General features: G+C 54.2%; 2 protein-coding genes across 5 annotated transcripts in view; one reads left to right on the top strand and one right to left on the bottom strand.

Annotated features, from left to right (window-relative positions):
• Positions 1-12,411, top strand: part of TMEM266 (transmembrane protein 266) — a 117,962-nt gene extending 105,551 nt beyond the window's left edge. For all 4 annotated transcript variants that reach the window (XM_071214315.1, XM_004468189.3, XM_004468188.4 and 1 more), the window contains 2 exons: positions 9,037-9,099; positions 11,194-12,411. In XM_071214315.1, coding sequence (XP_071070416.1) covers positions 9,037-9,099; positions 11,194-11,792 — 662 coding nt within the window. In that variant the 3' untranslated portion in view covers positions 11,793-12,411. The remainder of the gene's footprint in view (positions 1-9,036; positions 9,100-11,193) is intronic.
• A 12,404-nt stretch (positions 12,412-24,815) lies between these two features.
• The window catches only part of ETFA (electron transfer flavoprotein subunit alpha), an 89,366-nt gene continuing 87,517 nt past the window's right edge, over positions 24,816-26,664 (bottom strand). The window contains exon 12 of the mRNA XM_058294583.2: positions 24,816-25,169. Within this exon, the coding sequence (XP_058150566.1) occupies positions 25,131-25,169 (39 nt within the window). The 3' untranslated portion in view covers positions 24,816-25,130. The remainder of the gene's footprint in view (positions 25,170-26,664) is intronic.

Raw genomic sequence — 26,664 nt, 5'->3', positions numbered from 1 at the left:
CGGGCTGTAGGACGCTGAACCCCAGGTTGACCCAAGGAAGCTTCACCTGGGCGTGCCGTGTCCTTCTTGCCGGGGCAGCAAGAACAGAGCCAGGCAGGGATGGGCAGGTTTGGGAGGCAAGAGGCCCGCGCTCCAGGCCCTGCCGCAGCCCGGCCCCCCAGCATGCTGCCCTGAGGCTGCAGCGTTCCCTCCTGCAACGTGGACTCGAGCTCCAGCCCCGCCTGCCTCACGGCAGGGAGGAGGAACAGATGGATGTGAAGAAGCTCTGTAGTCTGTACGGCACTGTGAACAGATTTGTGGAGAGTGGGGTAGTTATTAGTTTCTTTTTAAAGACCTTCAGATATTAGAACTATACGATTTAGAGGATGGAGAAACTTCTAAGAGCCCAGCCCTTCAGCTGATGCATGAGTCCTTGAAGCCTCCTGCCAAGAGGCCTTGCAGCCTTGGCTCACCCTCCTCTGAGGTCGGTGACCCCAAGGTCAGGCAGCTCTGCCTGTGGTCAGGCAAGGTCAGGCAAGTTCTTCCTCCGACTAAGCTGAGCTAAGCCCCTGCGCGCCCAGTCCCCTCACTCAGCTGCAGGTTTTGTGTGGCCCTCCCAGCTGAGACATCCTTTCAGAGACCGGCCAACAAGGCCCCGACCGACGAGTGTGCTCTCCCCTGCGGATGTCACCCGTGTTCCCACAGCCCGTCCTCAGGGGACAAGTTCCCTGGCTGCTTGCTGTTCTGCTCTCTCCCTGAGCTCTCCAAAATTTCAGTCCATCTCAGGGGGACACCCAGAACGGAACACAGGTCTTAGGAGCTGCAGACCAGGGCCGAGCACCGAGGAGTCCCTCGCTCTGGACCCCCCTTCTCCCAGGGTGCAGCCCGATGGCTCTGAGCCTTGCAGTGGCTGTCTGGCCTGGGCTCACAGCTAACCGGGGCCCATGTGGTCCCCCACAGCCCATCCTTGAGCAATTGGCTTACTGTACCCCTGCGCAGAACTTTACATCCATCCGACTCGGGCATGTTTGATTCCTGCCTTTACTCTGGACTTTTCTAGGACTCCGTAGATCTTGATTCATAACCCACCACCAATTCCTGCAGGTTTTACTTCCTAAGCATATCTTGAAATGGTCCCTTCTTCACCGTCATTATTCCTGGACCAGGGTCATAGGGTATCGGCCTTGCCAGCTCCCGGAGGTGGCCCTGCAGTCTCCCCCACCCACCCATCTTTCCAAAAGCTTTCCTGTGACTCCCTGACTCAACACCTTCCCTGGGTTCCTGGGTCACACCAGAAAAAGCCCAAGCTCCTTCCCTCGGCACGTGAGACCCCTGATGACCTTGTCCCTGGCTGCCTGCGCAGCCTCTTCTCCTCCTACCCCAACCTCACCTTCACCCGAGTGGCCGTCGTTTAGTTCTGCGTCAGGTGTCTCTGAGTGTCCACACGCTGTTTAGGGGTGGCTGGGCCTGCCGGCCGAAGCTCTCTTCATCCCCTCAACCCCTCTCAGACCCCACACCCTTCCCGGGCAGCCTTATGTGAACTCCCACTAGGAGTGGGAGCCTTTATGTGTGTGTCTCCCCCCAACACCTGTCCATCTCCAGCCAGCCCAGGCCCAGCCCTCCACAGGCTCCTGGTAAGCAGCTGCTGCATTTAGTGGCATCTGCAAGACCAGTAACCTGGTGAGAACCAAGTGAGGCTGGCGGGCAGGTTCGTTCCAGATGAGCGTGTGTGCGTCCTGCAGCCCTGCCCCTTCTCTCAGAGCTCAGCGGCTGCCGGCCATAGTCCACTCCAGAAAATCCCCTTCAGGCTGTCAGCTGCCCTGGAAGATGCTTGTGGCATCCACCTTCTTACTCTTGTGGACACTTCTTCTGGACAACAGGGACTTTTGTCCACTTTTAGTCACAAGGAACTCCTAGTCCATCCTGCAATGGCATTCCCCTTCGCCCACCCCAGGATCTTCCTCCTGCCCGGAGCAGCCCTGGCGGGAGTTACTGCCTCTGTGCAGTGGAAGGCAGGCCCCGGTGCCCCCAAAGCAAACCTGCGCCGCTCACAGCCTCCTTGCTCTGCCCCTGGGGCGGCAGCTGCCTGTCTCTCTCAGCCCCTCTCCTGGCTGCAGCATACCCGGGGCTTGGGCCTGCCCACTGCCGTTCCTTCTTCAGGGCTGCCCACCTGTGAAAATCTGACTCGGGCGAGCACTTCCTGTGCAGCCACACTTCCTGCAGCACCTCTCTCTGTTTCTCTTGTTGGGATAGTCTGCTCTTGAGATAAGAGCAAAGCCACTATTGTCCCTCAGCCAATGGCCCACAGACCCTGGACGCCTGGGGCCACATTTGGCTCCACAAACTGTACCTTGAAAATAATCCCGCACATCTAGGAGGCTGTGAGCTTTCCCAGGCCCTGCTCCTCCTCCCTCTGCAATCCCCATCGTGAGGCATCAGGGAATAGTCAGGCAACGTCGGGGAGGGGGCAGCAGAAGGGAGAAAGTGCCCACTCAGGGCAAACCCGACTGGTGGTCTCTCACCAGCAAGGGTGCCACGGGGTCTGCACTGGCCCTGCTCACCCTCCCAGAAACTAAGGGGGCACCTGAATAAAGCAGAGCTCTCCCTTCCAGCCTAGACCCCGCCCCTGCTCTCCTTTATCTCCTCAGCAACACCCCCTGGTCCCTCCCCCCGCTCCAGCTGCACACCTGCCCTGCACCTGTCCCAGCCTACACAGCCATCACGCAACGGCGTTTCTCCATTTGCCACTTTCCAGCTAATCCTCAGAGCCACCAGTGGCCAAGCCAGCACCCCCAAGGCAGTGGGCAGAAGCCCAGGCGCCCACAGGAGGCCTGCTTCCTTGTGATTCACAGCTTTGCATGGTCCAGGGGGACAGGGCGCCCCCTAACCAACTCTTTTTGACGCTGTGTCCAGGGAGGGATTCCCGTGACTCGAGAAATTACAACCAGACAAGCTAGGGCCACTCTGGGCCACGATGGAGCCGGAGGAAGGGCAGTGTTTGGGGCTCACTGTGGCTTTCGGGCCGCTGGGCTCTGAGGCCCACCAGGTGCACAATACTTGGCTGATGACCCCGGGATTCACCTGCAAACACGAGGGGATGAGTCACAGCAGCCCCGGGAGGGACGCCAGCACCTCTGGGGGGAGGGCAGCCCAGGGCGGGGTGTGCCGGCCCCAGCCCAGGGGGGAGGAAGCGGCTCCTGCAGGCTCAACAGCTGCCAGCAGGTCATAGGCAGACCAATGCCGACCCGCTTCTGTTTAGACTTGCTTCAGCACAAATCATTTTTAAAACCCGGGCTGCAAAGTTCCAGGCTTTGGGGCCTGCCAAGTTCACCGTGCCCCTGTGTAGTCATTAATACTTCCCTCCCAAATTTATTAGTCTTGAAGTGCGCCCATAACTTATGAATTACAGCCCCTGGTGGGAATGCCACGGTTTTCACCGTCTATCACGGCCAGCCTTGCCCTCTCTCCCCGCCGCACCAGCGTTCAGCTGGAGCACCGCAAGGGTGGACCAGGCCAGGCCCCGTCTGGCCCTTCCCACTGCGGGGAGCCCCAGGGGAGGGAGTCGAGCTGGCACCAGTGTTGGCCTCTGAGGGGGAGAGGGTCTGCCTGGCCACAGAGGGCAAGTCAGGTTTCCTACCACCGCTGGCCTCCACGTGCTTGTGCAGTGACGACCCGGGGTAGCCCCAGGACTCCACGTGGGGACCTCAGCCAGAGAGCACGCGAGGCCCCCGGCAGGTGGGCGGGGTAGGTAGTGCTGAGGTTGGGGCGCATGCTGCAGACTGGGGTCTGGCTTTGTAGTTCTGCGTACCCTCGAGCAAGTTACTTGAAGCCTCTGGACAGGGACGGCTTCGTGGCCGTGCGACAGCTCAGCCTCACGGGACCCCCTGGTTGATTCAGTGCCCTGCCGCCACCATCTTGCGATTCTTGATAGTTTTTAAAAGGGGGCCCCACATTTGCATTTTGCTCTGGGCTGGTCCAGTCTCTGAGCTCCAGTTTTTTTTCCAAATGAAGATAGTAGCTGCAGCGCATCTGAATCAAGAAGGACCGGGTGCGACTGTATGTACAGCCCTCGCGGCTGATGTACCGCAGGTGTTCAGTAAAGGGCGCTCAGTGAGAGCTGCTGAGTGGAGGGGCAGCAAGGCGGGAGTTAGGAGAGGGAGCCCCAATTGGGGGCCAGGGCGGGGGGCCCCGGCAGTCCCCACCACCGCGCGTCCTCTCCCCCTCCTCCTCGAGGGGCAGGTCAGGGCTTCCACCCAAGGGCAAAACCCACATAATGAGGGTTGCCACTGCCACCCTCATCGGGGCTTGGGTAGGTCTCGTAAGGTGCTCTCACCTTGGGAAGAAGGCACTGGGCAGCAGGGAGTAGCTACGACAGCTGCCGCAGAAACCACGGGAGGCCCCAGCAGCAGCGGGCGTGGTGGCTGGGGTGGGAGGGCGGACGGGCGCTCACGTGAACTGAAGGCCTGCCCATGCTGGACTCTGCTCCCATCATCCCACGGGTTTGTTATCCCCATTTTACAGACAAGGAAACTGAGGCTCAGGGCGGCCAAGGGATTCGCCCTAGATCGCACAGCGGGTGCACTGCAGAGCTGGGGTGGGCCCCAGACCTGTGTGGTTCTGAAGCCCGTGTTTGGACCCACCTTTCTCTCCTGCCCCTCCAGGGCTCTGCATAGCTCAGTCATTCTGGGGATTGGTTCCTGTGAGTCCACAGGCCTCCTGAGTCCCTGGTCAGAACAAACTTCACGGGCAAAGGGTTCTTCTCAGAAGGAAGCTCAGCAGCTGCTGTGGTGGCCGACCCTGTGGACTGTGTCGGGACCCCGGCCATGGGGGCCGCCCGCCTCCTCTCCCCCGCGCGCCTGCTCCTGCACCCCTGCTCCCAGGACCCGGCCGTCACTGCTCTAGCAGTTGGCAGTCCTGCGGAGAGGTGCGAGGCTGCGCTGAACGGTACAAAGTGCATCAAGTAGTGGCTTGTGGCTCCCTGGAGGGTGGGGGCGCTGGGCAGTCCCCCAGGCCCCCGACCTGGCCACACGCGCCAACCCATCCACCTTCCTACTGGCGGCCTTGTGTGAAGTGCTGGGAAGACACAGAAAACACGGCCCCTGTCCCCAAAGGCTCCCAGGCCCGTGGTGGGCAGGGACAGAACCTCAGCCCAAGTGGTCAGTTCTAGGAGAAGAGAAGTCACAGGCCTGGCTGAAGCAGAGCGCGACAGGGCCAGTGTCCGCACTGCTAGAGACGTGTCTCCAAGCGCACTCTGAGACCCCTGGGCAGAGCGGAGGGAGTGGGGGCAGGAGAAGGAAATGCAGACTTGACAGACCCACAGCGGCCACCTGGGGACCGAGGGTCTGTATCAGGAATCCACGGAGCGGGCGAGCCTGTTCGTTAAATCCGCAGGCACGTCCAGTTAAGAAGTGCAGCGAGAGTCCACACCGACAGGCCAAAGGAGAAGCTGGACTCGTTCCCTGTGTCTGCTGCTGGAACAAGTTACCGCAAACAAGGGAGATTCAGACAACAGAACGCCACTCTCTCACAGTTCTGGAGGCCAGGCGTTGAAATCAAGGTGTCACAGGGCTACACTCCCCCAAAGGCATTAGGGAAGAAAGCTCCTGGCCCTGTCTAGCTTCTGGTAGTTGCTGAACACCCTTGGCGTTCCTTGGCTTGTAGACGCTCCACTGCCATCCCCACCCGGCCTTCACGGGTGGTCTCCTCTCCGTGCATCGTGTCTCTGTGTCCAAAATTCCCTCTTCTTATAAGGACACCAGTCATACGGCTTAGAGTGGGTCCTACATCCAATATGGGCTCATCTTAACTTGATTACATCTGTAAAGACTCCATTCCAAATAAGGCCACACTCACAGGAGCCGGTGGGCAGGATTTGGCCATGCTTTTTGGGGGGACACAATTCAATCCAGAACAGAAACCATGAGTTCTGACCTCAGGCTGCCCAGCAGGGCCCAGCAGAGGGTGTCGGGGCCACTCTGCAGGTTATGGGCTGTCGGTGAGCAGCCACCCATCCCAGCCTGTGGGCAGGGGAGCCATTCCCCACGATGGAGAACCCCAGAGGAGGAGCAGGCAGGGAGGGAAGCTGAGTTCTGTTTTGGACATGTTGTGTCAGAGGAGACTGGAGGTCGTTCCGCAGCCGGTGTCTGGGTACAGTTGACCGGACCAGTCTGAAGCTCAGGACAGATGTCTGGGCTGAGGATCACTTGGCCTGGGGTATTTTCATCAACAGCACAGACCTAGGAGAGAGCTCCGATGCCTTCACAGCCCAGATCGAGAGTCAGCATGTGCCCAGCTGACATTGACCGGCTGTGACAAGCTGACAATTACCCAGGATGCTACGGCCCTCCAGGGGGGCCCAGAACCTCAGTTACACAGATGAGGGTGGCAGAGGCCCGGCCAGACCCGCTCCTTCTGAGAAGACCGGGGCGTCCACGTTGGCCAGGCTCGGCGGGAGGCAGTGGAGGAGGGTGTTGCTAAGCACCCGTGGAGGATGCTAGGCTGCCTTAAGGGAATGAGCACGCCACGTCTCAACAAGGACCCGGCTAGTAGGGAATCCCAGCCTTGCAGGGCAGTGGTGAGGATCCGAGGAGATCTGTGCACTGTGGGTCAGCAGCTCTGATGGGCGTACAGTAAACACTAGCTCCCTCCCTCACTCCCCCCATCCTGGTCCCATCAGGAGCCTGGAGTGAAGCCCGAGAGTGGAAAGGCTGATTCAGATGAAGACACTGAGGGCCCGAGAGGGGATGTGGCCTGCTCACGGGTCATGAGCAGCACCCGGTCTGGGTTTTGCTTGTTCACCTGGCCAGCTCCTGTGAATGGCCCCCTCGGGGTGGAAGGCCATGGGTCCCGCCCTGTCCTGCCTACATCACCTGCCTTGTGAACCCCTGCAGCCATGACCTCAGGATAAAACCAAGATGTGTCACCAGGACCTCCTGGGAGGCCAGGCCCTGAGGGCCCGAGCCCTGCACTGCTTGCTGGGCGCAGCCACGCCAGCACCTCCTGCTTCCCAGAGTGGCCTGCAGGGCGAGGCAGCATTTACAGCATAAATTATGAACAGCGCGGACAAGTGTGCTGCTGTCTGAGGCAGCGCGGCGCTTTTGTGGCTGATTCTGGAGCAGAGCCTGGAGCCCGCCCTCAGCTCCGCATTAGTGCACAACACACCTCTGACCGCAGGCATCTGGAGATCAAAGGAGCCAAAAAAGCTTTTAAGAGCCAAGCCCGGTGTGTACGGTACACAGCTTCCAGCCTCACACCAAACAGGCTTCTGCAGCCATCTCAGGTGCGCCTGGCAAGGTGGCCTCAGAAGGCATCAGTCTCTTCACCTGCAGCCCCGGGATGCAGACTCGGGCTCCGCGGCAACCTGAGCACCTCCCCACGGCTCCTGCAGGAGAGGAAGGAGAGGCCCTTGAGCGCTAAACACCTTCTGTGTGTCTGACAGCACCCTAGGAATCTTACACTCGTTAGCTCCTTCAGTCTCCATCAACACTCTCGGAAGTAGGTGTCATTGTCCCCATTTTACAGAGAAGCAAACAGAGACAGAGAGGGAGACTCAGCTGATAGGCAGCAGAGCCAAGGTGTGAGACCAAGTCTGACTCGGATGCCTTCCCCCAGACCTTGGGGGTGGAGGAGCCACCCCTGAACTCACTCTGACAAGTTGCCTGTCCGAGCAAGGGTCCTCACCCTGTCCCTCTCCAAGCCCTGACAGCTTCCTCCTAATTACCACGTGACCCTGATCTGTCCCTTCTTGGCAGCAAACTCCCACTCTCCCTCAGGGCCTGTCTTCCCTCACCTGGGCTTGGCAGTCTCTGCTCCCCCTGCCTCAAGTCCAGCATCTTCCAAACCACTCTCCCCACACCTTGTGGGTGACTTCTCCAAATCCCATCCAATCACGTTCAAACTCTCCTTGATGCCCCCTGCTTTTGGGACAAAGCCAAGGTCTGTGGGATGATGTTTGTGCTCTTCTCTCACCTGCTTTCCTCCCACTCCTGGGTCTCTGTGAACTTCTCCCCTCTCCTCCCACCTCCCCTCTTCTCCCCCCTCTCCTCCCCTCCCCTCTCCTCTCTCCCCCTCTCCACTCCTCTCTCCCCCTCTCCTCTCCTCTCTTCGTCCTCTCCCCCCTCACCTCTCTCCCCCTCCTCTCCTCTTCCTCTCCTCCCTCCTCCCCTCTTCTCCCCTCCCCACTCCTCTCTCCCCCTCTCCTCCCTCCTCTCCTTTCCATTTCCCTCCCCTCTTTTCCCCCCTCTCCTCTCCTCCCCCTTTCCTCCCTCCTCCCCTCTTTCCCTCTCTCCTCTCCATCATTCCCTCTCTTAGTGTCCTCCCCCTCCTACCAGGACAATGGGCCAGTATTTCTTTAAGATTCTGTGCCCTGTTGTCTCCCTTGACCTGGACAACTTCTTCCCTTCTCATCCTTCATTCATTCAGTGACCATCTCCTGAGCGCCTCCGTTGGGCCAGGAGCTGTGCAGATGGTAGAGGCTCAGTCATGCACCCCCAGCCCTTGGGGCTCCTCCCCTGTACCGCGTGGGTGAGATCGGGGTACTCAGGTGGGCCGAGGGGACACGCCTGGATGCCCCCTGCAGCTGGCTGCGTGTTCCCACGAGTTCTGAGGACGGCATTTCCAGTGACCTGAAAACCTCAGGTGGATTTAGAGACTCAAGTCCATCCCAAATGGGAAAGTGCTGAGGAACTTTTCCAACCCCTCATCTCAGAGATGGGGAAACTGAGGGCAGAGAAGAGAGGGTCCTGCCAGGTTACATAACCAGCTGGACGCTTTGTCAGAATCTGGGTCCCCTGACGCCCAGTCCAGCTCACTCCCTGAGGACGCTAGGACGTATGTGGTCCTGATACTTCTAGTCCATGTCTAGCCACAGCGAGTTAGAAAGCAGCTCCTGGTCCACAAACACAGGAGCAGAAGGCTTCTGTGAGACAGTGCCCCTTCTTATGGTGATGGAGTGGAGACAGGAATATGGGGAGAAGAGCATGGCCTTGCCACAATCCCTACTTCTTGGATCTTCAGACAAGCTACCTCACTCACTCTTCTCTGTCCCCTCCTCCATAGAAGCTGCCGTGAAAGATGACATGAACAGCTACATCACTCAGTACTACAATGGGCCCAGCAGTGGTAAGTCTTGCCTCTCGGGGGCAGTTCTGTATGTTCCGGAACCTCTGTCGCAATCCCATGCCAGATGTGAACGCTGGCGACCCCTAAAACTGAGGGTCGGGGCAACTTCCTAGCTCCAGAGACCAAGGTCTGCCCATCGCCTGGTGGCATGAACCCTAACTGCAGGCAGAGTACAAGGTCTGAGATTCTTGGGGGCTTCAGCTCCCGGCAAACTCAAGTGCTGGAGCTGAGAGGACCCCAGGGCTGAGTCTGTGGGTGCTGGGGTGGGGGTGCTCTCTGATCACCGATAAGGGCTACATGGGGAACCCTGGAATGGAAAGGGGCTGGAATCTAGAGCTCTGCATGAACTCAGTGCCTCCAACCCTGAGAACCCTTCAGGGTGAGAGTGATGGAAGGTGAAATAGCAGCATAATTGGACTTGAGACGCAACAGGCATTAGGCATGTCCTTGCTTGATGGATGTCTCATTCTTGAACTTGAAAAAGTCTCAGGGAAGCCTAATGGTTTTGACTTATGGGAAAGGTTAAGTTTTAAAATAATACCCAGTCCTTTAATGTCTTGTTTCTCCATAGCAGATGCCTGAAAGCTTGCAGTTTGGATTTCATAGCCCTTAAAAACACTCTTACCCTGCAGTTAGTTTTCACGCCACCTGGTGATAGACTTACCTTGGTCTTTCAGAGCAAGGTTAAAAACCCCTGGGGCTTCAGCTCCAAACAAACTCCAGTGCTGGAGCTAGAATATTATGCCATGTGACATGTATAATGCATTTAATGTGTTTCCTTTCTACCAACTAGCCCCTGTAAGGCCTTTCCCGTTCTCTCTCTCTTCTCAAAGCCTCATCTCATCTGCTGGTTTCAAAACGCACCATGTCTAGCCCAGAATTCTCCCCCAATCCACTCTCCCCACAACTTCAGAGAGAAACCTTCCACACACTACACCCACTGTAATTTGGCCCCTGATACTTCTCAGTTGAAAACCTAAAGTGTCCTCTAGGCCCTCTCCCTTCAAGGCATCCCACAGAAATTAGTCAGCCTTCTGAAGACACAGCTCTGATCATGTCAACCCCCTCTTCCACCCTCATTTAAAACTTCCAATTGACTCCCTCAGACCATGAAGCCAACTTCCTTGTCTCAGCATACCATGCTTTCTGAGTTAGGATGAGCTAGGTTATGCTGCAGTGACAAATAACCCCTAAATCTCAGTGGCTTAAATAAAGTAACCAAGGCAGCCAGGGGCTGTTCTCCCATGTTATCATCCTCATTCCAGCATCCAGTGGACAGAGCAGTCACCATCTATTCTAGAACATTATTGGCTGCCAGGGCAAGCACTAGCTGACTCATAAGCTTCTGCCAGAAGTACCATAGATGGTTGGCCAAAGCAAGTCACATATCCACACTTGAGTTCAACAAGTTGGGGAAGCATAACCTCCTGGCAGGGTGCTGAATGTTGGCAAATTGGAACTGTCTACCATAGCCTCCATCCACAAAGGTATAGTCTCAGTGGAAAGAACAACGATGACCCAAATGAAAACCAGTGAAGGCAGCTTATGCAGAGCTTGCTCTAGTAAGGGAGTCAGCCACCTTTGCTTGCGTTTGGCAGAGACATGAAGGCAGGCAGAGAGTGGGGAAGCTTTATAGGTAAGCTTAAAGTGGAAGACTTCAAGTATGCCCTGACTGGAGGTTAGAGGTGAGCTAACTAGAAGTGGGGCATCCTATGTGGCTGGTTAGAGGAGCATATGTGGCTTTTTCTGGTTGGTCCTAAGTTGGAAGCAGGAGCAAAAATTATGGAAGCTATTCGTTATTGATCAAGTACTGGCAGTTTGGGGCTGTTCTAGGGATTGTGGGTTGACTTCCTAAACTGGTTGCTACAGAGAGTGGTTTAGCATCCTGGACTGGTTGCTGTAGTTAGGGCTTAGAGTCCTGGTTTTATATATGATCTGCCCATTGTCTCTCACTTCAGACCCGCCCCGTTCGCCCCACTGCCCACCACCCGGCCCAGCTCCCTGACGTGGGCTCTGTTCAGATCAGCCCTCATCAGAGCCCACCAAGGCGGGGCAGGGGGTGGAGCGTGACCGCATCCCCTTCCTCTCTGGCAGACAGCGGTGTCCCAGAGCCAGCCGCGTGCGTGGTCACCACGGCCGCCATCGACATCCACCAGCCCAACGTCTCCTCCGACCTCTTCTCCGTTGACGTGCCCCTGAAGCCGGGCAGCAACGGCACCTGTGCCAGCGCCCCCTCCGAGAGCACGTCCCGCTCCACTCACAGCTCCGTCACCCGCGCCCAGAGTGCCAGCAGCCAGACGCTGGCCTCCTCCACGGACTGCAGCACCGCCCGCAGGGAGCCGTCCTCAGAGCCTGGCCTCTCTGCCCTGCCGCCCCCACCGCCACCCCCCCAGCAGCAGACGGTGGAGGCCACGGCCCAGGACCTGCTGTCCTCCCTGTCAGAGGACCCCTGCCTGTCCCAGAGGGCCTTGGACCCAGACCCCCTTGCCCGGCCCAGCCCAGCAGGTTCGGCCCAAACTAGCCCCGAGCTGGAGCACAGGGTAAGTCTCTTCAACCCGAAGAGCCAGGAGGGCTTCACCATCTTTCAGATCCAGCCTGTCATCCACTTCCAGCCCACTGTGCCCAGGCTGGAGGAGAAATTCAGATCTTTGGAATCCAAAGAGCAAAAGCTGCACAGAGTCCCTGAGGCCTAGAGCCTGGAGGCAGGCTGGGTGGGGGAGGGGAGCAGCCATCCGAAGCTCTCCTGGGGCCCTGAGGCCCTGGAGGCCACACGTGGGGCACTTGGGAGCCCACCTGGCCTCCCTCAGGTGCTGCCTGCCTCCAGGGAGGTGACACCAGGCCAGGAGGCCACAAGCCTCAGACCTCAAAGCCCAGAGCTGGCGTCTCCTCTCGCCCTGCTCTGGGGCGGGTGGTGCTCGTGGCTGGGGTTTTTTAACCGTTTTTACAAAACACCAACCTGAGGCCTGGCTTCAGCAGGGCAGAGGGCGGGGTCAGCTCCGTCTCTTCCGTTGCCTTCGTTCCTGGCGCCCCCTGGGGACCCTCGGGAACAGCACTGTGAGCAGGGGCCGCCGAGCCCCCCGCCCGGGAGCCTGGGTGGAGCAACCCCATGGCGCCTGGAGCGCCCCCCCGCGCCGCCTTCGTGTGCTCTCATTCTCTCATTCCGGCATGAGCGTCGCTGAGTATTTTCAAGATAACTCTAGTTTTCACCTTTACAGGACATCAGGTGGTGATCTGGAGGTGGGGGGAGGGTCGTGGGGGGGCACAGCCATTTTCCCACCTGGGCTTTACTAATAAAAACCAGCTGCACTGAGACTTCCCAGTGATGGGGTTTTCCTTCGTGGCTAGGCCCAGGCCAAGGTATCGGGTGGGGCTCTTTGGGGTTGGGTTGGGGTTGGACCTGGGGAGGGCCCGCCCAGGGAGCCCCAACCTCTTCCGGCGGCCCCGAGGCCCTCGCAGAGCAGAAGGCTGCCAGGCCCGAGGCGGGACGCTCTCCTGGCTGCGTGACCTCCCCTCCCTGATCTCCCCACCCACACGGAGCTCCTAAGCCCCCCACCCAGCCCCCTGACCCCAGCCCCAGCCCTGCCAGCCTCAAATTCAGCAGGCCCAAAGCTGAGGCAGCGTCTTGCCCGAGGCCGCTCCTCCTGCGCTCCCATGGTGCCTCCATCCACCGGTAACGCTGTGCCGCCGTGGGCTCGCCTTCTCCCCCACGTGCCGTCGCTCTCCCGGCAGCTCTACCTTCCAGGTCGCCCGGTGCCCGGCCCAGGCCCTCCCAGCTGGACTGCAGCGGCCACCCGCTCCCCGCAGCCCCCGAGTCCACCCCGCTCCAGGCCATCCTCCCAGGCTGCCAGCGTCACCTTTCTCCAACGTAAAGCCTGACTAGTATCTCCCCAGCTTCAAATCCTTCCCGGGCCTTTGTTTTTATAACTACCGTCTTTTATTTTTAATATGCCAACATCAGAAAAGGAACAAAAGGCTTTAAGAAAAACCTTCTTCCAGGGCTCCCCGGTGCCTTGAGAGAACTCGGCGTGGCTCACGGGCTCTGCCTGCCCTCTGCCGCCCCTGCCGTCTGGCTGTGTCCAGGACGATGCACTGTCCCGCGAGGCTGTCCCCTGCGCTCCCCACCTCTGTCCGGTTGGCCTCGCTGCACGTGCCCCACCTGCCCCTGCTACATGGATCAGGCCCTTGAACTCGCCCCGGTGTGCAGGGGTCCCGTGGCTCAGGCAGCATCGACTTCCCCGCCTGCCTCCACCTGCCCCTCCTGCCCCCATCTGCCCCTCCTGCCCCAGACTCAGGGATCAGGCCTGAGAGCCCGAGGAGCCCCAGAGCCCTGCACAGGCCAGGCTGCAAAGAGGTCCAAGCGGTGGAGGGCTTCCGAGTGAGGGGTGGCTCAGCACTGCCCCCCAGACGCTGTGGGTGGGAGGGGGCAATGAGCGCCTCCTAGGCCGTGCGCGGCAGGACCGGCCAGCTCTTCTGGCAGTGGGAGCAGAGCTCAGGGCTGCGGGGAGGAGAAACACGAGCGCAGCCCCAAGTTGGTGCACAGGGACCAAAAGCAAGCAGTGCATGGCCCAGGCTGGGACCGATGGAGCGCATGGAGCCGGTCCCCCCACACTGGTCTCCCTGGCACCTTTGCTGCCCCAGGCCAGCCTCCACAGCACCCAGCACATATTAGCGTCCTCCCACCTCCCAGCCTCGCGCCTGCAGGCCTGCCCCAGCCTGCCCGCACAGCCCCCTTGGTCCACCCTGCGGACCCAGCGCCTGCCCAGTGGCATTCTCCAGGGAGCCCCTACACACACACACACTCTCTCACACATGCACTTGCACACACACGTATGCTCTCACATGCATTCACGCACATATGCTTTCACACATGCAGTCACACACATGCTCTCATGCATGCACTCACACACACACACTGTGGCAGCACTCACTTGCTGTCACACCCACACTCATGCACTCATATACTTAAACTCAGCTCACACAATACTCTCACAATGTCACACACACATATACTCACATACACACTCACAACACACTCTTGTGCACACACACACACACAAGCCCTCCTCTAACAGCCAGTCAGCTCCACACATGTGATCGTATGATTCCCCTGACCTCCTCCTCCCTGCCCAAGTGCTGGCGAGGCTGAGCCAGGCAGTTCCGTTTGCACTTGAGTGACCAGTGCCTGCTGGGCAGAGTGGACACCTGGGAATGATGGTTGAACCAGAAGGGAGGGAAATTCCTGTGTGCAGGCAGCTGCAATAGAGAACCCTCCTGGCTCATGGGGAGATAAGCTGTTGTCAAAATGTGTAAAGGTGACAATACACAGTGAGCCAAGGGGGCCCTTCGCAAAGGACAAGAGCAGCCATCCGGGGCATTCTGGGTCAGCTCCACTGTGCTAAGGACTCTAACTCTTGGACTTTAATCCTTCAAAACCTTCAGAGGCAGGAATCACTTGGCCCATTTTACGGATGAAGAAACAGAGGCTCAGAAAGCTAAGACCATTTTCTGAGGTCACAGTGCTAATAAGATCTGCCAGTCCCATGCTAGGAGCTGGGGGTCCCAAGTCTTAGAGCATTTGGAAGCAAAGTGTCTAAAATGTGTGGCTCTTGTCACACAAGGGGCGGGAGGGCATTCTGGGAGTCAGTCTGAAGGGTGGGGGCCGGCAGAGGCAGGGACTGTGGTCTCCTCCCCCTCGGCCCTCTTCACTGGCCCCCGTTGCCCCGGCTTTTAGTGCTGGCTACGCCAACAGGAACATGAGCCTGTACACACGTGAGCTCACGGCGAGTTTCATTTTCCTCTTCGTGTAACCAGTACGAGGTCAGCCAGCACTCACATCTGCCGTGGATCTCAGCTCCAGTGAAGAACCACAGGTCAGGGAGGAGAACACACGGGGGGAGATGCTGGGCAAGTGTGCCTGCTCCCTGCCTCAGTTTCCCCATAGGAAGTGAGTCCACAGAAGAGCTCTGCATTTTTTTTTAAAATATGCTTTCTAATTTTTTATTTTTAAAAGAAACTTAGATTACAGAAATGTTATACAAAAAATACAGGGCATTCCCATACGCCCCGCTCCCTAGCCCTCCCACATTTTCCCGCATCAACAACTTCCTTCATTATTGTGGTAATTTGCCACAGTTGATGAACACGTCTTGGAGCATTGCCACTAAGTGATGATTACAGTCTACATTGTAGTTTATACTCTCTCCCCCACATTTTTGCAAGTTATTACAAGATATACAATGGTCTGTATCTGTCATTGAGTGTCGTTCAGGATAATTCCCAAGTCCTGAAAATGCCCCCAAATTACCCCTATTTTTCCATCTCCCTCCCTTCAGAACCACCAGTGGCCACTGCCTTAAGCTAATTTTTGCAGGGGGTGTTTACAAATTGCTGTGAGGAAGAATCCTGCCTGAGCACTCTCTGCTGCCTGCATGTGTGAATAGTCAGCAGCAGCATTAGAACTGCCACACGCACAGATTAAGCCTGGGCTGGGGACAGGTGAGGGAGTCCTGCCTCTGGCAGTGCTGCGCCCGCAGTCCCAGCACGAAAGGGAGCGCAGACAGAGGGAGCTGCTCGCCTGCCTGGGGCCGTCTGGAAGGCCTCACAGAGCAAGCCTGGAAATGGGGGTTTTATAGGAAGTAGACCAGAATCAGCTCTTCTTTCCATGTATGTAACGTGGCGAGGACACTTTCAACACTGAGCAACAAAATTCATCCTCTTCGGGAAAATGTGACTGAGGAAATCTTGGGTCATGTTCCTGAATTTATAAAGTCAGTTCTTAAGCCATTTTTTTTTTTTTAAAGCAAGGATAAGAAGGACTGTCAGTTTAGAATGATGGGGCAGCTGTGCGGGTAAGCAGCAGTGTGGTGGGTGAGGCCTGCTTGGGGAGCAGAGGGACGTTTGGTGAGGAGGAAGAGGGGTGCACAGGAGGGGGCAGGGTGCAGGGAGGCTGGGGGGAGAGGCCAGGGGGAGGGCCACACGGAAAAGGAAGTGTGGCAGGTAACTGGGGGCCTTGCAGGCTGAGCAGAGACTTCTGCCCTTAAAATCATAAGGGCCATAGAAAGCTTTTGAGCAGGGACTGGATTTTCAGCAGAACCTTCCAGTAGTTGCCAAGCGATGACCAGAGGCAGGAGGCAGAGCAGAGGCAGGGGTGGGTGTTCAGGAGAAGGCAGGCAGGTGAAGAGGAGGCCTCGCGTGGCAGAGGCCTTAGGAAGAATCAGCAGGATGTGCAAGCACCTGGATGTGGAGAGAGGGAGCCGCGTAGAGGTGGGGAAGGCGGGTGAGTCCAGCCCTGGTGCCCGAGGCTCCTGCAGGACGTTAGGATGGCACCCGGCACCGTGAGCTCGCAGACAGGGAAGCCAGAGACAAAGCCGGGCCGTTCGGTCTGCTGACGCGCCCTTGCTCCGGGCGGGCCGTAGGCCAGGCGCGGCCTCTGCTGGTCCTCGGGGCCGGTGCTCGCTCCGGGCGGCCGCGGGCCTGGCGTGCAGGAGATGGAGAGTAAAAGCGTTGGCTGTCACGGCTCCCCTGGGCGCCGTAGCCCGGAGTGACGGCTGGCTGGCAGCTGGGGGCCGGCGGAGGCGCAGGTCTGCTGCCCTGGCAGTGGCTCCCCGCCCACCGCCCTTTCAGGGTCCACTCTGGAGGCCCAGGGGAGCTGGTCTTTGGCCCTCCCAGGAGGGAGGAAGGTCCGGGTCACACCACCGTCTCTGATAAGCCAAGGAGAGGGTGGTAAGGATGACAACAACTCTAATGGCCTCAGGGGCTCCATCCCGTGGTGCCGGGCCCTTCCCCTTCGCAGTGTTTGCTCTTCATCACAGCCCTGCGAAGTGGCCGCCACTTCCCCTGCTCAGAAGACTGCAGCAGAGGATGATTAAACGGCTCGTCCAAGGGCACACAGCTAACGAGGTCACTGCCCACACGCTGTGGCCTGCCACCGGCCCAGAGCCCCCGCTGGGGACACAGGAGGTCGTCTCCTGCCAGCCCTGGGCCCGGCCTTCAGCCCAAAGCTTGGCTTATCAGAAGTCAAGGACTGTGGGTGGGGTGGGGAACTCCCAGACCCTGCCTGGTCCGCGGTGGCAGCCTGGAATTCTCTTCAGTGCAGAGGTTTATTCCACTGGGATGAAGGTCTCTCGCCAAGAGTCCTCTTGACTGAAGCGGGAGTCAAGAGACGGAGGCCCCGTCCTGGTCTGCGGTCACACTCTCCTCTGGTGAGGAGACTATGAACTGGGTCCCACTCCCTGAGAGCCATTGGAGCCGCAAATGAAACAGGGAAGTCTTCAAAGGAAAGCATCTCACCAACGAGCCAGCAGGACACTGCCCATCGCCCCTCCCCAGCACCGCGCACAGCTGTTCAACAAGGGGACAACACAGCCAAGCCCAGGTTTTTAATGGACATCTCAGGGCTGGAGAGAAGTCTGGCTGGCCCCCAGACCCTCCGTCTCCCCCACCCCAGGTGCTGCTGTGCATAGAGGGTGTGTCCAAGCCTGGGCACCTGCGTTCTCAGCCAGCCCTGCTTCTGGTTTGCCGTGTGGCTCCAAGTGAATCCTTGGGCCTGCTTCCTGCCTTGTACAAGAGTAACTCCTGGGCCCCCCAGCCCTGCTGGGGTTGCTGAGGGAGCAGATGACATAATGGAAGGGAAAACCCTTCGAGAACATTCCAAGGGAGACACAATCAGAGGCATCCTGGTTAATAACAGATGCCTGGGGAGCTTCATCTGCCAGCCTGCACTCGCACTACTGAGGAAGGCTGCCCAGGAGATAGCAGTTATTCCATCGGCTGCCACTGATAGTTTGGTGGGGGGAGTGGGGAGGGGTGTGTGCGGGTGCTGAGAGGCTGAAAGGATGCACGCCGCTGCCCTCCCCACCCGGCTCCAGTAGCCAGCCCACGCACTGCTGCTCTCCTGAGCAAATCCCTGGTTTCCCATAAATGGTGCCTTAGCATCACCCCGAGTTAGGCTGTTTTTCCCCAGACAGGAGGTGCCGTATCCACCTTTCTCTCCCTTTTCCAGTACAGGCCCAAAACCTGTTTGCTCAGCATGAACTGAGCGAAAAATTCACGACTATTCTGGATTTTTTTTTTTTGGCTCCAGTGCTGAAAAGTTTGGTGTTGTCTTCTGGTGAATATTTAATTTAATTATCCAAAGAAAATGATGGAACATTTGCTGCTAAAATTTATTGCAAGCTACCAAAGAGCCAGGCCTGGCACGATTTTATGCAGAGCCCCAGGCTGCAGCTTAGGGGAGCAGGTTGCCTATTCATCCTGAAACAAGTAAATGAAATTGACTACCCCAGAGATCAATCAGGACATTAAGCACTGTGATGAATGCGGCAGAATTCTTCAGAGTGTGAGATTTACGGGGCCCCTTTCACCCAGCCTCCAGGAGCCTCCCCAACGTCAATTAGGCCTCATAACTAGGTGGGCTCACTTCCGCTTCCCCTGCATAAAGAAGGGGCGCAGGGCTTTGCTAAGCATTACCGAAGACAGCCAGGCTGGCTCCAGATCCTAGTACAAAGACCCCTGCTTCCTTGAACAAAGAATGCTTTGGCATGGAGGACTGTCAGGCTAGAAGGGGACCCAGGGATTGGGGTGCAACCCCCGCCTGTTCCCGAGGAAGAAACTGAGTTTGTCTGTTCTTGGGTGCCTTTGGGCCGGGCCTAGGGTGGGCCTTCTGCTGGGGATGCAGGTCCTCTCCGGTTGATTCCATTGGCCCCTTGGGCACTCGTCTGGGCTTCCACCTCTTGCTCCCTCCACTCCAGCCCACCACAGCCAGACTGGCTTAGATGCGTCCTCTGTGCTCCCATGGGACTCAGGGTGGCGAGTAGACTTTGGCTACTAAGGTCACACCTTATCAGCTAATGTGAGTTCTCAGGTAAGTATTTTAAGCTCTCTAAGCGTCAATGTTCTCATCTCTAGAATGCAGGGTTACAAGACTTAAATGAGATAATGTGTGTAAAAGGCTCATCACAGTATCTTGGGCGTAGAAAACTCTCAAAAAATGGTTATAATTGTTTCTCGTTGCCTATCTTGTTTGAGATCTACCAACATATTCACAGGCTAAAGCTTGAAAATTTACCTGGTCCTATTCCCCACTTTAGAGATGGTGAAATAAACCTAAAAAGAGAAGGAACGTGCCTCTCCAAGGCAGTGACAGAACCAGGACAAGAACCCAAGCGTCCTGGTGGCCAGCCCACTCAGGGCTCAGCCCTCTCGGTCCCCAGGCTCCCCCCACTGGGAGGGGGCAGCGGTAGCCTGCCTTTAACCATGGGAGGTAAAGAAGGGCCTCTCACCACACCCAAAGCCACAGAAGGTGAGCGTCAGCTTTCTTCCCAGTAAAGCCCCAACTCCCTCGGTGTCCCAAGCCTCTAACGCCAGGATTCTTGCTCCAGCGGTTAGTCCTGGAGAGGCTGGGAGGTGGTGGGAGCGTGGCAGGCACTGCTCCCCAGACCTGGATTCCAATGTGGGCCATTTGCCTCTCAGCCCATTTCCTCACCCACTCTGGGGAATGTTGTGTTAAAGAAGGACAAATAATGTACCCAACACCTAGGAGCTTCTTAAGTTATATTTGCCAAGACTTTGGGTCCACCACTTGCTTTGTGACCTGGGGTAAATCACCGCCTCTTCTGAAGGCTGGATTTCTTCCCTATTTCCTACCCTTTCCCCTCCGAGGGGGTCACGTACATGAAAGCGCTTTATAAACCAAGGATTATCAGCAAGTCTTCCTCATTTGGGCTCCCCATAAGGAAAGATGAAAAATACTTAGGCTCTCAGGAAATTGCGGCAGTTTTGCCCCTGTGGGTTTTTCACAAGGCTGTCAAGCCTCCTTCAGCTTGGCAACAGCTAACCAAATAAATCCATCTGTAAGGATCAGCAGTGTTCTCCAGCTTTCCCAGCTTCTTTTTTTTTTTAACCTTAAACTTACTTTTATTCATAGCTTTTGGAACACACAAACAAAAACTCAGTACATGGAAGATGTGAAAAGTATACATAATCCATTTTATCTGATTGGCATAAATACAGCACTGCACCTAATAATGGTATAATTGCCACTTTTTCAAAATCATGTGTTAGATTTATGAAAAGTATACATTTGCTGGAGGTTAAAGAAATCGCCTACAAATTTCAAAATATTCAAAGGTCCAAAGCGTATATAAACTACAATGGAATGAAGCTAGATATCTATAACACATATAATAGTCATAGAACTCTAGCTTCGTGAGTATTCACTATCAATGTTGTACAGAATTACCTATAGAAAAATAAAATAAGAAGCTAACTCCCTGAATGGAAACTAAGAGAACATTTTAATAGACAAGGAAGCAAAATCCACAACAAAATGTGACTGAAACCTAGGCATATATTAAATGGATAATACTTAATAAAAAGGAGAATCAATCCATGTATATGATGATGTTTAACTTTTGTAAACGCATTCAATGTAGTTCACTACATTAACAGAAATAAAACAAAAACCTGTTATCATCTCAATAGATGTGGAAAAGCACTTCACAAAATCCAGTCCAATCAGTGAAAAACATTTTAAAAACCTAGAACTAGACCATCCTTAATGTCATGAAGAATACCTATAATAAAACTGGTTTCCAACATTATAAGCAATGTTGGGATTTTGAAAACTTTCCACCTGATTTTCTATATAGGAATGCCTGCTACCATCATTGCTATTTAATTTGTACTGTTGTGACTCAGTTGTGCAAGAAAGTAAGACAAGTAATAAATGGCATATAAAAAGGAAAACATAAAATTGTCATTATTTCCAAATAACGTAACTGTATATCTAGAAACTTCAAAATCTATAATCTATTAGATTTAATAACTCATTACAAATAGGCTGGAAGGTCAATAACAAATCATTTGTATCTCCATATTCTGGAAACAAACAAATAAAAGATAAAATTTAAAGAAGGTACCATTTATAACACCTATGAAGCTATCAGATAACAGTCATAAAATGTGTTTAAAACCTGTACATTGGCAATTACAAAGTATTATTGAAAAAAGTTAAAGAAACCTTAATAAATGGCATATATCATATAGAATATAATTGTTAAAATTCCATTAACTTCAGATTTTTCCGTGTATTAAATTTCCCAGCTTCTTAAGCCCACGTTATGGAGACCCAAACACATACTCCTAGTGAGGGGCTGTAAGAAACGCAACCGAGCTGACCAGCCCTCTCCCGCTCTCCAGCCCAGGACGGACGCCCGCAGGCTCTGCCGGGGGCATGGCTCCCCCACAGGCCTGGAAGAGCCCCGCTCTCGGCCAGCCTCGCCCACAGCACTGAACCCACCTCCACAGCCTCCGGGGATCCATTCTATAACCGAAGAGCTTTCGGCCAAAGCCACCCAGGCATCAGATGACTCCTGCAACAGCCTCCTAATTGCTTCCATCTTCCCCTCCTCCCGACCTCTGTCCTGAATACACCATCAGGCTGGGTTACTCCTCTAGGTTGTTAGGGGCCATTCTCAGAATCTTCAACGGCTCCCCATGGCCACTGTGGCGGCTCTCTGTGGAACACTGTTGATAGACTGACATATTTAATTCTGACGAGGAAAACATTTACTAGCCAGCAGAAAGCACTTTTAACTATTCAACAAAATCAAAACCCCATATGCCCACAGAACAAAAAAGCCTTGGATGGTCAGTGGTCGCCGACCTCCTTTGTTAATATCTATTTGATATTCATCTGTTTACTTTGGCAACTGTTCACATTCCCAATAAGGTAAGGGGTAGCAGAAAACATAAGATTGGGAAATTTCTATTGATTTTTTTCCCCCTGAAAATCAGAAAAAGGCTTCTAGGGCAGGTTCTTAGTGCCATCCCTGGTCCAGCTCCTGAAATGGCAGTGTTCCTTGAGAGCAAAGTTTGAGAACCACTGACTTAAGAGGATAAAGACCAAACATTTCGGCCTGTCAGTTAATGTCCTCTACAGTCTGGCCTCAACTAACCACCACCCTCACTCCTTTTCCTGGCTCCCCTGCTTCCAGCACTCAAATCTTCAGCACCCACAGGAGCTCTGGTCTCAGCTTTCACTTGTGCCCCTACATGCTAACTCCAAAGCCTTGACTCCTGAGGTGTGGCCATGGCGGCCCACTAAAGGAGGCCTCTCCAGGCCACCCAGGACGTGCTGTCTGCCTTTCTGCTTGTGTCCAAGTCTCAGCTTTTCCGGTAGTTGTAGAATCCTTGAGGCCAGAGGCTGCATCTCAACCAGCCTATATTCTCCGGGCCTGGTGAGTCACTGTTCTCCCGCCAGGACAACAGCCTACTTTGAGGCAGTGTCTGGGTCAGACTCTTCCAAGTGTTTGCTTGTGTTCCACACAGCACAGCTGGTGAGTCAGAGAACCCAAGACCGAGGACTGCTGAGAGGGCATGGGACAAGAGAAAAGCTGGATTCGGTCCCCCTCAACACTGAAAAGTCGAGGCCAGGGCCGTCACTAGGCCTCAGTCCACAAAGAGAGGGGGTTGTCATCTTGACCCAGTTGACCCCAAGGAGCTGCATGGCTCTGCCCTCACAGGGACGCATTTCCATAGGCGTGTTCCGGACATCTCAGGGACTCTGTGTTCTGCCAAAGTGTAGCCAGCCACCAAATCCACAGGGGCTGTGTGAGGTTAACTGAATACCTCAAAAAACTAGGGAGAGGCAGGAATTATACACATGTACCAAAGAAAGCTATCCTTAACAATTTCCCCCACATTGCTTCCAGCATGCCGCTCTGGACCCTAAGGTCAGATGCAGGGCACAGTCATTAGGAACTGGCAGCTTGATTTCCAATGAAACTTACAGATAAAAGGGTACAAATCACACCTTCTAGCATATATAATAATTTCATTTGAACAACTTACTCTTTAAGGTAAAACCCAAGTTGGGACTCAGAGGGGCTTATGAGTTGAGTGAAATCCCACTAGAGACAAGCCCAGAATACCATCTCCTTGACAACCGCTGTCCTGGACGAGTGGCCATCCACCCAGCACTCAGCGCTCAGCATGCAGTGAGTCTCCCTGCTCCCTGAGGCAAGGCGAGGGAGGATCGCAAGCTGGTGAAGCCGTGGCTCTAGAAACAGGCTGTCTGGTCTCAAATCCTGACTGTCACTTATGAGCTACGTGAATTTGGGCAAACTATGAAAATGTTGTGCCTCAGTTTCCCCATCAATAAAATGGGGGTAATAACAGCACTTATGTGAGGACCCAAGGAGTTTACTATGTGTAAAGTGGTACAAGAGTGCCTGGCATATAGTAAGTGCTGTACTTAATCCAGCAATTATAGATTATTATCATATTGATTGTAGATTATTATCATACTGTTACCGTGAGCAAGCCCCTGGGAGACACCGGCATCTCCATCTCCATGTCCATAGACCCTCAGGGTCTAGCTGAGACGGTGGTAAACCCAGTTAATACTGGTTCAGTGAACAGCTGCCTGGGGCTGGGGCAGGGCAGCCATGACAGTAGGCACAAAAGGGAGGAAAACCAACCAGTGCAACTCTGGAGGCAAGGAGCCCTGCGGGGAAGCCCCACCCAGAGCCAGCACACCCTCTGCTGGGGGTACTTCTGCAGCCGCCACCTTCACTCTCTCTCCTGCCCCCCAATTATAGTGTCCAACAGGGATGAGGGGTAGATAGAGAAGGTCCTCAGCAGGTCCCATGGCCTTGGGCAAGTCAGTTTAACTTCTTCACTTCGTCTCTGTGCCTCAGTATCCCTATCTGTACAAGGGGCTGTAGCAGATGATCTGTCAGCACTGACAGTCTAGGAGTCCATGATTCTAACTCAGTGTGTTAAAATGATGCTACTGGCAAAGGGGCATCGTTTTACTGCTCTCCTTTCACCTCATTAACAGAAGGTTGAAATGCCAGAGATACTTAACTTCTAAAAGTGTTTCACAGCAAATGGCTGTGACACAAATCAGAAAGGGTTCAGCTAGTCAGCAGAAGCAGGTTGGTCCCCTCTGCCACTCCCTCTAGATCCCTGGCCATTTCCCATCTCTTCCCTGCTGTTTTCCTTGTCCTGGCCACTACTCCAGATGTGTAGTTTTCTCTCATTCTACCTCGCCTCTCTGTGTCCCCAGACATCTGTCCACGTCTCCCTGCAGGCCTGGGCAAAGCCCCGGCAGCCTGTGCCCCCTGTGGCACTCTCGCCTTGAGCTGAAACCTAGGACAGCAGAGTGGCCACACCGTGTGGCCACCCACATGGCTGGCTGCCTTTCTACGAGTCCAAAGGAAGGCAGGGACAAGATCAGGAGACAACAAAAGCCAGAGCATGCTCAGTTTAAACATTTATAACACAGTAAACTATCTGTTTGCAGAAGGGGCCACATTGTTCAAAGCAGCCACTCCTTCCCCATTCCCCTCTTCTTTACAGACACAAATCTCTATAAACTGAACAATCCTTAAAATGAAATAGAAAATTAAATTTAACTTAAGCCAACTAAATAAATTGCACAGGTTCAGGTTTGAGTCAGGTCTGCTTTTGTCACATTAGCTATGGTTTCTGAAGACTGGAGTATCTTTAAGATAATATCACTCTTTGTAGCCATGCTCTTTTTAACTCTGAATTTGCCAGTCTAGTTCCAGTCTTCTCTGAGATATCTAATCAACAATTAGATTAGGTTGATTAGGCTGGTGAGAACATTCATGTTCACAATCTTGCCTAAAACACTAAGCCCTCCATGAACAGGGTATGCAAAGAGAGAATAACGAATGCATTTTTACTCCTTCTCTTCAATTTTCTTTTATTAAGAAGCAAGGCATATTTCTTGTGGTAGTTTTAAAGCTGTGGAAAGGCTTTATTATAGATTTTATTACAGAATTAGAAAATTTCAAAAAATAATTGTTTAGAACCACACATAGTTAAAAAGAAATGAAATAATATTTCCATAAAAAAAGCACTCAGGCATCTGATAGAATTTTTCCATCAAATTATGAATTTTGGCTCTGAAGCTTTCCAACAATTGTTATAATACCCTTGACTGTCTGTGATCTCAGATGAATACTTTGACATGATTTTCCCTTTTAAGACAAGATCATGACTCATTTTTTCTTCAATAGCTCAGTCATTTCAGGAACCACCTGCAAAAATTTTTAAAAAAAATTAAGGAACTTGAGCTTCCACTGTGATCATTGTCACAGCCCTTAAAAGTACACGGAGGCCAAGAGAAGCACAAAGCAAGTCGCCGGCTCTCCTGTAGTCTCTCCTCCCCTCTACAGGGCGACCACAAACCTCTAAGGGCAAAACCACCTGGAAAAGAACCCCACTCATTGCTTTGGAGGCTTTAAAAAATTTTTGTTTTTTAAATTGTAGTAACATAGGAATCAAAAAATCTGCAACTTTAACCACTTTTAAGTGTACAATTCAGTGGCATTATTCATATCAACAATTTTATGCTACCATCAACACCATCCATTACCAAAACTTTTCATCGCACCAGAACAGAAATTCCACACCCACTGAGCAATAACCTCCCATTCCTCCTCCCCCTGGTCCCTGGTAGCCTGTAATCTATTTTCTGCCTCTATGAATTTGCTTATTCCAGGTATTTCATATAAATGGAATCATACAATATTTTTCCTTTTGTGTGCCTAGGAGGCTTTGACAAAATCACAAACCTCAGGAAGGTATCAAAGAGTAAAAAGAAGTCCAATTTTTCTTGTCTGAGAGTAGCATATGTATTTTTTTCTTTTCTTTTCTTTTTTAAAGATTTATTTATTTCTCTCCCCTTCCTCCCAACCCCGGTTGTCTGTTCTCTGTGTCTATTTGCTGCGTCTTCTTCTTTGTCTGCTTCTGTTGTTGTGAGCGGCACGGGAATCTGTGTTTCTTTTTGTTGCGTTATCTTATGTCAGCTCTCCTTCGCGCTGGGCAGCTCTTCCGGGGTGCACTCCTTGCGCGTGGGGCTCCCCTACATGGGGGACACCCCTGCGTGGCACAGCACTCCTTGCGTGCATCAGCACTACGCATGGGCCAGCTCCACACGGGTCAAGGAGCCCCAGGGTTTGAACTGCAGACCTCCCATGTGGTAGACGGACACCCTAACCACTGGGCCAAGTCCACCACCCTGTATTTTCTACCTTCAAATTTTCCCCAGCATCCTCCCTCCCCTCCACTCCTGCCTTTCCTTCAAAGTCCACACCAAAAGTCTCTAGCTTAGTCACAGCTCCTGTTGCCCTCCCCTGCCTTTGTTCTCTCGTTCATTCACTCATTCATTTCACAAACACTTTGGTTGCTGCCTCAACACAGATTGCTATCATTTGGCACATAAAAATGAGCTGCATGCTGAACATTCAACTTCACCACCCTTTATCAAAATCAAGGCCTTCAGTGCTAATGTAGTGGCTGGTCAGCAGACAGAGTAAGACACCACAGAGAGGGGAAACTGACCATTTGGCTCCAATTTTTTAAAGGATTGATTACTAACCCCTAGTCTTGGCAGTTCTGTGGCTACAACTGGAGCATCCAGTGCGGAGCTGCCTGGTGACGGCCGGGACAGGAGAGGAAAGCTGTGTCTGGGGACAGCATAGGAGCATTACACCTGAAAACCAGCCCCGCCCTGTGTGTAAAATATCAATT

This window comes from Dasypus novemcinctus, chromosome 3 (genome assembly GCF_030445035.2).
Source record: "Dasypus novemcinctus isolate mDasNov1 chromosome 3, mDasNov1.1.hap2, whole genome shotgun sequence".
In the NCBI taxonomy this organism is placed as follows: Eukaryota; Metazoa; Chordata; class Mammalia; order Cingulata; family Dasypodidae; genus Dasypus; species Dasypus novemcinctus.
Note: the sequence above shows the minus strand (reverse complement) of the source record. Positions and strands in the feature narration are given on the sequence as shown.